At 37.9% G+C, this 16,790-nt stretch overlaps 1 protein-coding gene across 1 annotated transcript in view; it reads right to left on the bottom strand.

Moving 5' to 3' along the window:
- dapk1 (death-associated protein kinase 1) overlaps window positions 1–16,790 on the bottom strand; it is a 63,354-nt gene that overhangs the window by 3,704 nt on the left and 42,860 nt on the right. Inside the window, exons 14-25 of the mRNA XM_060882564.1 lie at window positions 15,988–16,086; window positions 13,845–13,943; window positions 12,861–13,058; window positions 12,192–12,389; window positions 11,103–11,201; window positions 7,339–7,416; window positions 6,822–7,038; window positions 5,572–5,757; window positions 5,083–5,280; window positions 2,721–2,859; window positions 1,575–1,695; window positions 307–495 (exon numbers count right to left, since the gene is read on the bottom strand). Of these exons, the coding sequence (XP_060738547.1) occupies window positions 307–495; window positions 1,575–1,695; window positions 2,721–2,859; window positions 5,083–5,280; window positions 5,572–5,757; window positions 6,822–7,038; window positions 7,339–7,416; window positions 11,103–11,201; window positions 12,192–12,389; window positions 12,861–13,058; window positions 13,845–13,943; window positions 15,988–16,086 (1,821 nt within the window). The remainder of the gene's footprint in view (window positions 1–306; window positions 496–1,574; window positions 1,696–2,720; window positions 2,860–5,082; window positions 5,281–5,571; window positions 5,758–6,821; window positions 7,039–7,338; window positions 7,417–11,102; window positions 11,202–12,191; window positions 12,390–12,860; window positions 13,059–13,844; window positions 13,944–15,987; window positions 16,087–16,790) is intronic.

The raw sequence follows: 16,790 nt of genomic DNA, 5'->3' as shown, positions 1-16,790 counted from the left end.
GCACCCCACAAAATCGGTCACACTAAATATATATTTTTGATGCCTCACCTAGAGAAAAAGTAACACAAAGCATTTAATGTAATGGCTGATGATGATGGAGTACACTTGTGTGTAAAGTTCTTGGAAATAATATTTCTTTCGAGGTTTAATATTTGTTTAGAGTTTAATGGACAACCTACATATTGAAATATTACATATTTTAATGTGTTAAAAATTTATATATATACATCTTCCGTTCTTTCTTAATTCTGACAGTAACTATAAAGGACTAAGGTACATCCTTAAATACACATAAAACATACACACCTCCCCCATGCTGTGCAGCTGTAAAGCTAGCTCTCGCAGTTTCTCCTCGCTGACCAGAGGGTTGATCTGGTCCTGTACATCAACCACAAACTGCTGCCAGGACATGAGCTGGTTTGGTCCAGTCACTTTACGCCATGTGGGCAGAGTGGACAACAATTTCTCTGCTAGATGAGTCATAGGCCTACAGCTCTGAAAAAGAGACGCAGACAGAGTTTTCACAGAGGACTGTTAAAAAGCAGAACCTTCATTATTCTTTTTCCACCTTTTTAGATTGAAGAAACAACTTATTCGATTACTTGTAGGTATGAGGGTGCTCTTTTGAACAGAACAGAAGATTAGAAAGAGATGGCTGCAGGTTTGTGTAGGAGGCAAGGAGAAAAGGTGGTGAAGGAGGAGAGGATTGAGGAAGAGATGGTCTTATTACAGAGAATGTGTAGGATAGGCTTTGTGCTTTGGACACAAACATCTGACTGTGTGAGTCTCTAAGAGGAGAGGACTAGAAGCCCTTGTAATTAAGAGTGGGTTGATATTTGATGAATAAAATTCTACACTTGCATACAGACTCACAAACACTTAACAAGGGTAAAAAGGCATCTTACTACAGAATTTTCATATTGTTAGCAATAACTAGTAACAATCCCCTCACCAATGGTACTAAAGCTATAACTGTGATCAAATACCATTTACAAAGCTTTTACATGTAGCGTTCTCTGAAGGTCCTGTTTCCCAAGTCACAATTATGTTCAAGAGTTTGTGACAATTATGTTCAAGAGAAATTTGCATGATTCAAACAATAGCTAGGTTTAAGACAGTGTTTATGAGACAAATTAGTGAGTAAGCTGTATTTAATAAAACAATCAGGTGGGTGAATACAATTAAGCACCAGAACCATACTTCCTTCAGCTGTGATAAAAGTGTCACTAAACAAACTGGTAACTCAGACTCTTAAAAATTATGTCTGAAATACAGTTGTATTTATAATTATGATTTGAATGAATGTCCATGTCAGGATCTCAATAGTGAGGCAGCTGGGAAAACACTCTCACACACACACACACTCTCTCTCTCTCACACACACACACACGCACACAGTCTCTCTCTCTCTCTCTCTCTCACACATACACACACACACACCTGATGTGCAATCCTTAAGTTAAATTATTTGATAAATAAATAAATACATCCCACGCTAATGCCAAAGCATTTGAAGTACAGTTCTAACATTACCACACACCCTCAATTACAAGACCAAAACAGAAGACTCTTACTGAGATGATGGAGTTGCGCAGCTCTAATAAGAGGTTCCTTAGCAACTTCATGTCTTTTGAGTTAGAGGCTCCGGCATCCATTATGAAGAGCTTCTCAGCTATTTGCAGATCATTTCCAAACCTGGGAGAGATTAAAATCAACTGAAGACTTGCTAGGCAAGATGAATGTGTGTACCAAGTGTAACTGCTATTAAAACATTATTCAACACATAATAATTAGTAAATAATTTATAATGCTTTCACAAACTGCTTTACAGAAATGTTGATCTCTAACAAACAAACCCGGAGGAAAAACCTGATTAAGGCATATTTATATTTAAGTTTTATTTTAGTTTTTTATTACTGGTTTATTACAGAAGGGCATCTGCCAAATGCCGTAAATGTATATGTTCTGGTTACAGTACGCACATCATTCATTTTAGCTCCTCATGTGAATGAATCTGAAATCTTTGAGAAGGTATTCTTGCCCATTACTATTAAGATATTCAATTGATAATGTTCTAATAATTTTTTTTGGTTATTTAGTAATATGCGTATTGTCCTTGACACACCAATACCAGAATCAGCATACAACTAGAACTCCCAGAATATAACGCGGCTTACAAATACAGCTGCCAAGGACTACGGCACCCATCCATCAACTGGACTATTACACACTCACAGTATAAAAGACTCTCACTTCACTTGCTCAGGGTCCCATACCTGCATCTTGCTTTCACGTTATACATTTGTGGCTTTTATCCATAGTCTTGCCTGATCATCGTTTATAGTTTTGTTTAGGGTTTGCTAAACCTGGATTTGTCTGCCTGCATTTTAAATAAAACTTCAGTTGCATATTTACTCAGTGATTATGTTAAGATCAAGTCATCTGTATTGTGCGTATTATACACTATGTTTATTTGTGCTGCATTTGGTATTTAAAGCCTATTACGGGTGTGTATATACATCATGTACCATTGGGCTATATGCTGGTGTCCTTTTCTTTGTAGTAAAGCTTCATCGATGGCCCTTTTAACCAGCCTCACTTGCCTCGCATTATGATGCGACATCTTTAGTCATTTTCAATAAATCGTATAACACACAGGTGAATGTGACGTGTAATTTGCATGTTTTAGATACAACCTCCCTAAAACTAACCCTCCTCACCTGTTACGGACTTCCTTCAGTAAAGACCTCTCTTTGTCATAGCTGAACTCGCCACCAAAAGAGCGAGGCAGGTTGGCAATGTCGGCGTGCGTCGCTACCAGCACCACATTAAGAGGATTTCTGATCTTTCCTCCAAAAGCTAGAAACACAGCAGAAATCCATTATTATACAACTTCCCCTTTTAACTGGAATTATCCACCTACACATACTGTACTGTACATCACCACTGCAGTAATGAGAAATCTAGGTGTGTTGCAGCCTAATGGACTGATGTGTTGTTTACAGCATTGAGAGCAGAAAGAGCTCAGAGCGTTAATGATTACAGCACTCAGTCTATAGAGATTCCTTTATACTGCTTACGTCGCAGATCTGAAAGCATCCATACATTCGACTGTAATTCAAACTGTAGGTGTATAGTACTGCGCCTGTTTTATTTTTTATGGTTATTCTTAGGAACTTGTATAATGGATGATTACATAATTTATACCTTATAATAAACAGATAAACAATTGCATTGCTATTTAATAAAAAAAAAAAAATGTATAAATGATAGTTTCTGTTTTCCATAAAGGGGAGTTTATTTTAGATTTTTGGAAGAACTCTCAAGTGTCAGAACTTTAACAGTCAGCAAGTTTTATACCACAGGAAAGTCTTCATGAAAAAGGTTGCTTTTTTCTCTCAAAATTATTCGAGAAAACTTAATGTGTTAGCTGTAAGAGAGAGAGCGAGAGAGAGAGAGAGCGAGAGAGAGACATGAGCACATGCGGTTATATAAGCTTAAGTCACATCAGAGTGATTTTTTTCTAAAACTAATATTTCAAGTGTGATCAGTATCTTGTTATTTCTGGTTTTCTTTGCTTTATTATACTTTATATGCTTTTCCGATGTGTTACACATTCACTCAATAAAGATAACACAAAACTTGTGTTTAAGAGTAAAAAAAAACATCTTTTCAAATCCTATCTTTTCCTGTTTGAACATTTTGTTCAGGACACTGCGGATAAGACTGTGGGCCAAGTGGCTAAATATTAATGTAATGTAAACACATGAGCGCAACATACAGTCACTCAGTTTAAACGGACACAATTACTTCAGGCTTCCATTTAACATATCCACGAAAGATAAATACATGAAACCAAACTGAATGAAGACAAACATCTTTCGATTTAAACAGACAGACAGCATATTTACTATTAGCATATTACTTATTAAATACTTAGAAAGTTGTGAATTTGTGAAAACACTATCATAAACCATACGAAATGTCAAAACTGTGATTGTTGCTAGATGATCATAGGGATAATAAGGAAGCTAATGAAGAGCATGTGAGTATTGCTGGAGTTACAATATGATTACTCTTCATAAATTGTTGAGGCACTGGTGTTTAAAGGAGTTCAGGGAGTAAAGGATTTCATGCACAGTATTTATTTTGTCACTCAAATCCAGTTCACATATCCAACTTAATTTATGAAATGACCTGGCTTATGCAATGAAAGAGGAATTTTATTATGGCACCTGTGTTTCTATTCATTTTTGAATTTGAAAATAAGTAGAAAATAAGATCCTCTGCTCACTATTATGAGTCCCCTAGATATGTTTTTGACCCTTTTTGTGTCTTTAAATAGAAAACATAACCAAGGAAATTGTGTTTGGGGCTAAAAGCAGGCTGAGATAAATGGCAGATAGCAACAGTAACTGAGAAAATAAAAAACAGGGAATCTGAAAATGTCAATTAGTTTGTCAAGCAGTTTGTAAGGAATCATCGAAAATAATGTTATAGACTAAACATATTTACAAGTGACATACTGACATCAGTATATAAAGGTAACTAAAGGTATATCAGTAACATATTTAAATATGTCTTGGTACAGATTGTATAGTCTTTGGAACCGCACCAGAGGTGAGAATAGCAGTATACTGTATAAGACATTCACTCAAGTCATGTTTTGATGATGATGATGATGGCGGAGAAGAGCACTGTCTAACATCATTTCAAAATCTCACATACGTGTTCAGTAAAGTAAAATCAAATCTGGTAAAGTCCATATCATATTATTTACATCAATTTTTCTACTTAAAAGCATGAAAGCATTCATTTAATTGAACATTTATTAAAAAATCCTTTCTGGATATTCAACAGAGTAGAGGCTTTCATTTGTATTAACCCCTAAACCACTAAGGAACTTTTATTAAATAAGGAATATGATTTTATATATAGCCTCTATATATCAGATACATAGCATAAATTCCCTGTATGGACAAAAAAAACTGTTACCTGCAGCGCAACTGTTAACACACATGCCTTCAAATCCTGCTCTTAATTTACTATTGCATTCACAGATACAATCAAAACCAAACTCACCAATATTTTCCTCAGGCAGCATGAGAGCCTTGAGACAGTTAAGCCAAAAGGTGACATGGCTGAGCTGAGTCTCGTACGGCTCCTCCAGGCTGAACGTCACCAGGTGGATGGCTGTGCTGTCATTGGCCGCAAAATAGTCGTAGGTACAGTAGTACACTGGATTACCAGAGAATTCCCACACGCTGAAGTCTCCAACACCTAATACACACAAACACACTTATTATAATACTGACTTCAGGAGCCAATACCCACACTCTAATGATGAGGTAATAATAATTTTATGCACTGTGACAGAAAAGTATGGACCGCCATAACTAAAAGAAGTGAATAATAAAAACCACAACAACTCCAGCAAATATTTCGATATGCTAACAAATCATATTTAGATATAATAAATTGCTTGAAAAAATTTCAAACTGTTAGAAAGCATCTCAGTTTTAAAACATGATTCATGAGATTTTGTGATGAAGAGGACGGTGGGCGTCTAACCATTGACGTTGGCTGTGTGGATGTCGATGGCCTTGGTGGCCGTGTCATCAGCCGCGTTAAGGCTGCTGTGGGCAGGGGTGAAAACCTCCAGCACTCCTTTAGTCAGGCTGGGCTCGAACATCATACTGCGACTCCTCACACTCACATTCTCACAGCCTGGATACAGGTTGGAGATGCTCACAGAGACTGGATGGGAGCACACACACACACACACACACACAAACACACACAAACAAACATTTAATAAACACTGACAAGTCATTGTAAAATTCAATGAATAGATTTATCAAGGGGTTATCCTGGAAATTATGCAGTAACAACATATAACCAGCAGGGGGCAGTATGGTCATTTAAAATCCTTTAACGTCTTTTAAATCCTATTATTATTCACTGATCTACTTCAATTTATCTTAAATTCTTTAGTGCCTGCAGAGTCACGTATTAAAAAAACATTGTTACAAAAGTAACAAGTGCAAGTCCTCTGCTGAAAAAGGATTTAAAAAGGTCAACCAGCATTAACACCTACTAGTGTTCAAACAACTGAGTTTTATTATCTATTTGGCTATGAGATGCCAAACACATTCAATGCACTGAGTATTATGTAATAAAATATACTGCAAAAAGCTGTAAGAATGCTACAAAGAGATTCTCAGTGATGAACAGCCACTGTCCTTACAGAGTGACTGACAGAGCAGGTGTGCGTCACACCACAGGCTTGTTCGATTTGAATTTGCAAACTGATGGTGAATGACATCACTGTGGGAAATGCTACTCAACCAATCTGGTTCAGAGGTGAGTCAGATCTGGAGCAGTAAAATACAGGCAGCAGTTCTACAGTCAACACTCTTAACAGTGTCACCCAAAAAAGGGACTTTTTTCAATGCTTCATTCATGCACTTGTATGAGGATTTGGAGAATGTGTTAGTCACACAGTGTTGAATATGTCTAGTGCACTCGACACTTTCTGCAGATCTCTTTTTCCTTCAATGAAACTTTTATTTCCTTACTTCATTTGAAGAGTGTTTCTTGTAGGAGGAAATGCATTGCATCTGCCTTGTAAGTGTACGTGAAGTAAAAATGATCCAAACCAGAAACATCAAATGAAATAAAAAACCTCAGATACAAACGCAATATGTTTACGTTTTTAATCACAGAAGCAAATAGCTAAGAACTATCTATAACTCTGAAATTGGTTTGGGGTGAGTATCAGCAGCGTTAAACGTGGCTTGGAGTGGCAATGCTTTTCATACCAGCAGGTTTGGACGTAGCAGGTGAAGCTGGGTGTCTCACAGGGTTAGTGAGTCTGGGTCTCCTACGTCTAAAGAAACTCCTTAGGATGCCACATTTAAGAGATTCGAGCAGCGTGCTCTTTCCAGAGCCGGAATGGCCGAACAGTTTCAGCTTGATCCGCGGCTGAGGTGTCTGAGTTGGTCTCAGCTGCTGAATGTAGCCGCCTTTGTGGTTGTCCTAAGGGAGCAATCAGAGAGGAAATTAAAGGAAACCGCCAGTGCACACGGAAGCAGATTTATGTATGTAATGGAAGATACCAAGCAATTTAGCATAAACTATGAGTGTTGAACAAAAGATTATGCACCAAAGAGGCTGAACATAACCTGCATCGTTAGAATGTAAATATAAGAAATGCAACAATAAAATGGCCAACTGAATTATTAAACCTGGACCCAATCTGTGTCAAAGTTAATTAATTAATGCAGAACCGCCAGCAGCCAGTTTAATACAGTGTGGGCTGTTTAACAGAGTACAAACCTTTTTCAGTTTGGCCAACAGAAGTGCTACATGCTCTTGCTGTTCTGCAATTGCCACTTCCTCTGCTGTCTTTCCATCCTATACAAAAATAAAGAAATGAAGTTGACAAAGAGAGATAAGCTTCAGGGCAGAATGATGTGAGCAGGCTAGATGAGAAAGGCTAAGAAAATAAAACTCCATTACAGCTCTGAATTGCAACTCAGTTTTCCTATTACAGAGTGCTGATGCTGAGAGAGAGAGAGAGAGAGAGAGAGAGAGAGAGAGAGAGAGAGAGAGAGATGGTGGTGGTATATAACAGCGAGTCCTTGAGGTCCAGAAGGAGGACGATAGCCATTAGCTGACAAAAGCAATGGCAGATTTGGGTTTGTTTGTGACTAAAGGGAGAACAGATTTATGAGCATGAGGACAGAACAGGGTGTTGGAAATGCTACATGCTAAAAGGAAAGGCCAAGAGCATGTCTCTCTCTCACACACACCTCAAGGGCTTAGAGGGGAAACCAGTAAACCCCAAATCCCCATACTAAACCCCCTTCTATACAATCAGCCAGCACCTGAGACCACAAGCATACTGCTAACCACACAGCTAAAAAAACAGCTGTGGTCTTTTCTCAAAGCTGTGCTCTAAATAGGCAGCATTCTTTATTCCACACCCACACATACACACCAATAAAACATTTACTATATGCGAATTAGGTGTGAAAATGTAGTATAACCACAAGTGAGGCGAGTTAAAAATTGCAGATTCATGTCCAAGCTAATGCTTTCTTGACAAACAAAAGCTTTCTTGCTAGCATAGATGCTAAGTAATACATAATGAAAATCAAGTTTAAACTATATAATTAAACATGGGCATGAGCCAAATAAATAAATACCTTACAAGATTTCTGAGAAATGTTTCGAATATTAACTACTAATGGTTGCTATCTAGCTAGTATAATCTTACCTAAGAAGAACTTTAAGTCATAATGATATAGCTTCATAAATCTTGTGTTAATACTAGCTATCTGAAGTTAACAAACAGGACACCATTTCTGAGAGAATTTCTAACTTGTATTCCTATATGCTTAATTTTTTCCCCCGCTTGTGCTAGCTTCTAGCTAATAAAAACTAAGACAGGATGTTTTAACTTGTTTGAAACTACTTTGCAAAAATGTGTGGACGGAATGCGTTTTGTGTCTTTGTCCTTCTAAAAACCATGACTATCGGTCTTCCTATTTTTACCCCATTCTTTCTATAACATTCTTTTCAGTCTGTTTTATTTCTCAGTCTTACTCTGTTCAGTCCCCAGTAGGGATGCCTTCATCTTCATTTATGGGCTAGTAGATGTCTCAAAACATCTGAAGGTGCCTTCCAAGCTGCGTAGTGTTCACAGAGGGAAAGACTTCTGACACAATGAGGCCAGAGTTCTCATACTGACAAACAAATGAAGACCGGGAAACACTTAAGACGTGAACAGACCAGAGGACATCCTTTAACATCCATGAATAGTGCATCAGCCATCGACGTACATTAACACACACAAACGCATCACTGAATCCAGTATATGTACATAGAAGAGATAAGTTGTGCTGATAATTGATGTGCTTTATTTAAGCAACAGAGTTCTGGGAATCCAAGAATCCACTCAAGGAAGACAGAACTGTGGGAAGATACAAAGCTTTTCTCTTTCCATCGCATATACGCAAAATCATCATCTGGATGCGATCGAGTGGATACATAATGCCACACACAAACAATTAAGCATCATCGATAACACCAGCTTCCCAGGGTCAAGCTCGCTCTCACACACACACACACACACACACACACACGCTCACACACATATACACTCACACACACACACAGTTCTGGCAGCAGACCCTCCACAGTCAATTACATGAATACAGACCCAGCTACCTTGACATATATTGATTTACTCCTTCAGTCACACAGCTATAACTCCACTATAGAACTGCTTATAGCCAATACCGGATAGTGAGCAATCAGTGCTTGAGAGCTGAACTTCATACTTAATTGTGTTCTTTTAGGAGTCATTTATAAATAAGAAAAAATAAACTGGAAACTCAATTTCATATACGCCGATTAACTTTCCCTTGACTTTAATCTTATTTGCTAAGCTTCCGCAGGGACTGGGTTTCAGGTAATGGCCAGTGAATATTAGTGCACTACAACATCTATAGAATAATCTAATCATTGTATGTAAGAGACCCTTAAAATACCACTTACATGGTACTGTACATGATCTCACCCCAATGCCTAGAGGTGAATATCATTCATAGCTAAACTTCATTTCTAAAATCGCCAATATTCTTATTAGTTTTTAGAGCGCAATAATATTATCCTCGATCAAATGACTGCCTCCTGCTTGTCATGCTGATACCTTAGACAATAACTGTAACTTCAGAAATACATATACATTGCTTATGCATAAGATGATCGATAAGGTTAACGTTAAAAGTTACATTGTTCAGCTCTGGCTAAAGAGGCAAACTTGCCAGGCACTGAAAAATAAGTGGGTTTTAACATTTACATTCATGGCCTTATATTTCACTCACTTTATAAAGACAAACTTTACTTTTTAAGTTTGATAGTTGTTTCTGGTCTTGTTTAAAAATGTAGTCATTGATTTAGTCCTTTCCATGCATTTTTTTACACTGTTTTTGTCCCAGAATTGCTTAAAGCTACTTGCTAGCATTTTGCTAATACTATAAAAAAAATCTCTCAGAGATATAAAGTGAATATGATTTACTAATTAAAACAAATCCCACCACAATTGTTGTGGCCAAACAATTTGATATTCATGACTGCGATGCCTTGGACAGACAACGTAAACAAGCTAACTGTTATGACAGCCGATGTGGTGGTTGGAACACATCAATTAGCCTTTTTTAAATTCTATTGTTATGATGTTATATCTCTACAAGGTATCAACAACCTCTGAGACCAGAGCAGTCACTCAAATCAGAATCAAATTAATAAGGCAATTATGACCTCTTCATTGTGAGGTTTAAATCAGATTGATTTAAATGCCCTGTGCATTGTGTATAAGAAAATGGTGACTGCTATTGTAACATGTCATGTCAACTGTGCATATCATTATTCTTTAACAACAAAGAGGTGTCCTTACTGTATGATGCAATATAAACAATAAGCTGTACTAGATTTTGGCTTCCATTCATCTACACTGAATGCTTTTTATCCCATTTCTAATACCACCGGCTGCTTATTCTGTAAATTCAATCCTGTGTAATGAGCAACTCACTACTTAAACAGTTATTTTTTCAGTTGTTACTCCCTTCCTTTTACTCAAGCAGTTATTTGGATGTCAGAATTTACTCATATGAGTCATGAAGTTCCTACTCCTGGTTTTCTCTGCGCTAACACAAATATGTTCAGGGCTGGACAGGAGATTGGAAGTCTGCATTAAGTAACAACATTCTTACTTAATGTAAGTAAGTGTTTTTCATTACCCCAAGCCCCTCTGATCGAAAATGTCTGAACGTTGGTGGGTTTGTCTTATGACTCATACTAGTAACGATCTCACTATCGACAAGGGTGTTGTTAAAGGTGACTGTTGTTAAACCGTTCCATTATTTCATACTTCAAATTTACTTTGCTAATGTATTTATAGACATAACTGAATTGTCAACTGCTTGTTTGCTTCTTGTTTAAGTTTTGTAAGTCTTAGTACCTGAAAATTGTGAAACTGTTTGTAAAAGCCTAGCTTTATGAAAGAAATCCAGTGGTTATGTCCCATGACTCACATTAGTGATGGCGTCTGTGTTAGCTCCAGCCACGCAGAGATGCCGCACCACCTCCAGTCCTCCGTTACTCGCGGACATGTGGAGTGGAGTTTTCCCAAACTGCAACAAAAATACAAAAAACTCCTCAAACAACTTCAGAAACAGTACCTAAAATCTAAAAATTTCCTGCACTTTCCATTCATGGCTCAGAAGAAACCCTGGCACTGACTGATCAATTTAACACTAATAACATTTTGTTTCTGTTAAAGGTTTGAATGAGAGCCGCCATCCATCTTCTGCCTGCTGGCTAATGGAAGTGCTGTTTCTAATAAACTTAGGACAAAAGAATAAAAAGTACATTTGCTCAACAGATCGTAGTTTTAACAAATGGCTTTAAATCATGCAATGACTGAACTGCTGCAGACACAAAGGAAGGAAGCAGGGACAGAAGTGAAATGAAGGAATTGTTTAGTATTACACTCCATCAAACCCTCTAGTAAGATAAATTCCTGTGGACAGAATGTTGAATATTAGTCCATGTTTTAAAAGTCTTGCAATGGTCGTGTCGAATTATATAAATAAAGTGTTTCAAAAGTTAAGTTAAAGCCTCAACCTTCAACAATCAATCATCTACACTGTCTTTTAGAAACAAGGGATGGAAACATACTGTGGAATGAATAAACATTTTTATTCTATAGTCTGTTCCTGTCCCTTGTGTGATACCAGGTATAAAAAGATTGTTCCTTCACCATCCTCTCTTTTTTCAACCCCCTTGTAATTAATAAGACAAAAAAACAAGAAAAAAAAACAAAAACAAAAAAAAAAACAATGAATGTTGTCACGTTACTGAGAAACCGCAAACCTTTTGCCAATTCTGTGTATATACACGTGTGTGTGTGAGACAAATAAAATCTTGAATCCTGCATCAAAGCTCTCATCGTGATGACTTTCCCACAGTGGAAAACATTACAGCTAAAATTACAGCTTTACCACTTTAGATTAAAACTAATCTTTAAATAAACATGTAAATAAACATGCAAATTTCTGATGATTCATAAATAGAGAGAGAACACAGGTTGCTGTTGTTGAGCTGGTTTCTACCTTACTCACCTTGTTTGGAATGTCCAAATTGGCTTTAGCAGCACAGAGCAGCGCCACCAACGGCAGGTTGCCATCCTTGCAGGCAATGTGCAGTGGTGTGTTTCCATGGCGATCCTGGTGGTCCACATAGCAGTGGTGGCTGAGGAGGCACTTCACCACCTCGAGCTGACATCTCCTTACAGCCAGGTGCAGCGCGATGTGGTTGTCCTGTAACACACATGCGCATGCAAAATAGAGCTTACTAATAGAAAAAAAACTGTCAAAGTAACATTTCTCTAAACTATAGATGCTTAATGCATTCAGAGGTAAATAAAGAAATAAAGAAACCCTGCAATCATAGGACCTCATCATCTTCCTATGTTATATGATGTAGAGTTTCAGATCCATGTCCAAATTCAATTTAGACATTTAGACTCATGATATATTTATTGAAACTAAAGTGATTCTATAATCTACGGCTGTTTAAAAATCCATATCGCTTTTATAGCATCTTTGTTCAGAGTGAATAATTCATTATATTCTAAGGGCACAGATTCGCTGGTATATAGAGGGGCCCTATAACAAATGCTCATAAAGCTAGTAACTCATAATAAGAACTCAGCGCAATTTGTTATTTATCTAGACTGCACACATATTCACTATTGCTTATCCTGCGTGTGTGTAAGAGTGTGTGTGTACCTTATCAGTGGAGTCCATGTCAGCCCCATGCTCAAGCAGACATTCAACAATGTCACGGAAGCCACGGGCTGATGCGGTAAGCAGTGGGCTCTCGCCCTCACGATTACGGGCGTTAACATTACAGCCGACTTGACACAGAGTCCGTGCCACTGCTGAGTACCCGTGCCATGCTGCACAGTGCAGAGGAGTCTCCTGCTCCTGTAGAACAATAAGAAATTAAAAGTGTTAATCATAAAAGACCTTTAAGTGTTGGAATCGTATTTTTTTTATCCCTAATAGAATGCTTCACCCAAAATTGATCAATTTTAATTGGCTATTATTTCATGCTTTAAATATACAGTATGTATGAAATTGAAAATCTTGCTTTCATGTATCTGTCAACCTAAAATACTGGGTAAAACAGTTGTAATTTGTATCCTTGAAGTCACTACAGGAAGTTTTGTGTGGTTTTCAAATGAATTGAAGCACAAACATGATTAGCCATATCTGAATGCCATTGCTGTAGAGTAAGAAATCAGTGCTTTCTGTGCCTTCAGCAAAGCTGTTTGAGCATAATTATCAAGTTCATGCATGATATTTGCACCAAATTCTGCAAGTACTGCTTGTCTGGAAATGATCAGAGAACGTGCAAAAGGTTGTAATTAACCCCTTCCCCAAATTCCGATAAGTAATGTAATACAGAAGAATGAAACTCTGCCTGAAAAAGTCATTTCTGTTACAGAACTAAGTGAGAAATTCTACATTACTATACACACTTATGAATAATTAGTCACCATTCCTGTGTTATTCCAGTACTGTACTTATATGTATACTCTTCTGAACACATTTCCAAATGAAATCCATTACACTTCCTGGTAACAGCCAACATCTACTGCTTTAATTAGTTTTCTTTGGCGCTTCGTATTTTAACAGCATAATATTATGTGCAGTAAATTATTCCTCTTCTTGTATTTTGTACTTTCCTGTTCCTCTGATGTTACTCACCCGATCAGTCAGGTCAGGGTTGGCGTGAATACTGCAAAGATACTGAACTACATCCACGTTGCCATATCGTGCGGCCACGTGCAGAGCCGTCTCCCCGGACTGCACCAGAAAAAAAAAAAGGAATATTCATAATATGCTGACTGGAATGTTGAGGCTTTAATATGGCTGAGTGAGCTATTTGAGAAATCCATGACAAGAAAGTTCAGCATATAATTTTGAACATCAATCATTAACTCGTGCATCGTTATTATACTTTATATGATTCACGAAGGCCTTAATTGCAGTGTAAATTTCATAATAATAATTATTTAATGGGTGATTTGATGTAACGTAGATCATAGACTTTTGAGTCGTAAACTGCTTATGTTTGTTACAAAGTCTGAGTTCACTATTTCATCATCTTTATTTCAGCGTTTTATACAATCTCATTATAGCTTTACTCAGTTCATTTTAATCTTTCTAGAGTACATTATTTGAAACCGAGACAAATCCATTTCATTCGAGAAATCCTCTTAAGAAACAGAATTCTATTGAAATATCCTCATATAATCTGCTTTACTGTTTTGCATCAGTGTAACAAAGTGTAACAGAATACTTCACGTCTTAAACCCCAACACATGATGTTGATTATATTCAGTTAGTGCTAGCATCATTAAGTGTTGAGTTCATATAATTAATAACTGATTAATCCAAACGAAACACAAGAAGGCTTAGAAATAATGTCAGCTTCTATCTAATATCAACATTAATATCAATGTCTTCTATGAATGGAAAGTACCAGAACACCAGCCTATACGGCTCTAATGGAGAATTACATTATTATTGCACAGATTTTAATTCTTTCAATTAAAGTCTACTTAATTCATTTATATGGCTGATTTTTACAGTTGCAAAAAAATTATACAATAACATCATCTTTAAATCTCCTTTCCTTAGGTTAATACTCTGGTGTATTGATCATTAATGGTGGATTTAGACATTTGGATCCTTGTAAATAAAATTTGGTCAGTGAACTCAAACACTGAAACATCTAGTCCTGTAACTCACAGCTAACCCCAAGCATGACTATTCAGTCATGGTCTGACTTACAGCATAAACCACACATTTAAAATAACTTAAATATCTTTTCCAACAAGACAGTTATATGTTAACATGATTAGAGTCATAAGAGCATTTAGTGGGGCTACTTTAGTTCAAGCCTGTGAAACCATGCAGGCTTGCAATTTCCATCTCTATTAAAGTAACACGCACTGAAAAGCGTGACTCTTTGTTGTGTTTCTGAATTTCGACAGCACTTCATGTTGCAATTTGGTATGGCTGAGCATGCTCTTGAGTCAAGAGAGGTGCTTTTGTAAACAGAGCAACGATTATTTTATAGAGCGAGCGGCTCTCAGCCCGGCGAGTGACCATGGAAACTGCGAAAAGTCCAATGAGACCGTAGAAACTGTGAAAAGGGAAAGAATGAAAATGTGAAAATGTGTCATATGTGGAACGATGGGAAATAAATTCTCAGATATAGCCTCTGCCAGAAGACTATTAGTGATGGCAATGTATGTGTGGGTGCATGTAAGGGTGTGTGTGTGTGTGCGCATGTGTGGGTGGGTGTGTGTGAGAGAGAGAGAGGCAGAGAGAGAGAGAGAGAGAGAGAGAGAGAGAGAGAGAGAGAGAGAGAGAGAGAGAGAGGCAGGCAGAAAGAGAGAGAGAGAGAGAGAGAGAGAGAGAGAGAGAGAGAGAGAGAGAGGCAGGCAGAAAGAGAGAGAGAGAGAGAGAGAGAGAGGCAGGCAGAAAGAGAGAGGCAGGCAGAAAGAGAGAGAGAGAGAGAGAGAGAGAGGCAGGCAGAAAGAGAGAGAGAGAGAGAGAGAGAGAGATGGGCAGAGAGAGAGGCAGAGAGAGGCAGAGAGAGAGAGAGAGTGGCAGAGAGAGAGAGAGAGAGAGAGAGAGAGAGAGAGGCAGGCAGAAAGAGAGAGAGAGAGAGAGGCAGGCAGAAAGAGAGAGAGAGAGAGAGAGAGATGGGCAGAGAGAGATGGGCAGAGAGAGAGGCAGAGAGAGAGGCAGAGAGAGAGAGAGAGTGGCAGAGAGAGAGAGAGAGAGAGAGAGAGAGAGAGGCAGAGAGAGAGAGAGAGAGGGGCAAAGAGAGAGGCACCTTATCTTGCATGTCCAGAGGGCACTTCTTTTCATGGAGGAATTTCAAGGTCCCCACATGGCCGTGTCGAGCTGCATAGTAGATAGCGTTGGCTCCAGACTGTGAGACAGAAAACCAGGCTATTTTGGCTGCATCTGAAAGCCCTTCACTTTACCTGCACATGAACTGCTTTTTAAAACCTCTCCAAACATCAAAACACCAAACAGCTGTTAAGGAGTATTAACCAGCAATAATGTCCATCCATATACTAAACTCTACTTATCATTAATTACTATTTAATCTATGAGATCTATGATGGATTGTCAGATGGCATAATACTCAGCAATGATGGTTTAACCAACCCTTGTGTTCTCTGTACGTACAAGCAGAAAAATGAGTTTCATACACCATTATGCAAGTAGAACTGCAATGGTGTGAAAACACTGCACTTGCTCTTCTGCTTTAAAAATAAGTTTTACTTTACATTCCTCCAGCCCAGAGAGCATGGCTAATTGTGCTCTCCTGAATATCTCAGACACAGATGGCTGTCGCATCAGTGGGATTTAAACTGGCGATTTTCTGACAAAAGGCTAACTAATTACTAACTACCTGATTTGATTTATATCTTCTTCTTCTTCTACTTTTGGCTTTTCACTTTAGGGGTCGCCACAGCAAATCATCAGTTTCCACCTAACTCTATCCTCGACATCCTCTACTCTCGCCCCAATTACCTTCATGTCCTCATTTAACACATCCATATACCTCCCCTTTGTCCTTCCTCTTGACCTTTTACCTGGCAGCTCCATCTCAAACATCCTTCTACC

The sequence above is a fragment of the Tachysurus vachellii genome, chromosome 12 (genome assembly GCF_030014155.1).
Source record: "Tachysurus vachellii isolate PV-2020 chromosome 12, HZAU_Pvac_v1, whole genome shotgun sequence".
Classification (NCBI taxonomy): domain Eukaryota; kingdom Metazoa; phylum Chordata; class Actinopteri; order Siluriformes; family Bagridae; genus Tachysurus; species Tachysurus vachellii.
This window is presented reverse-complemented; position numbering and strand designations above follow the sequence as displayed.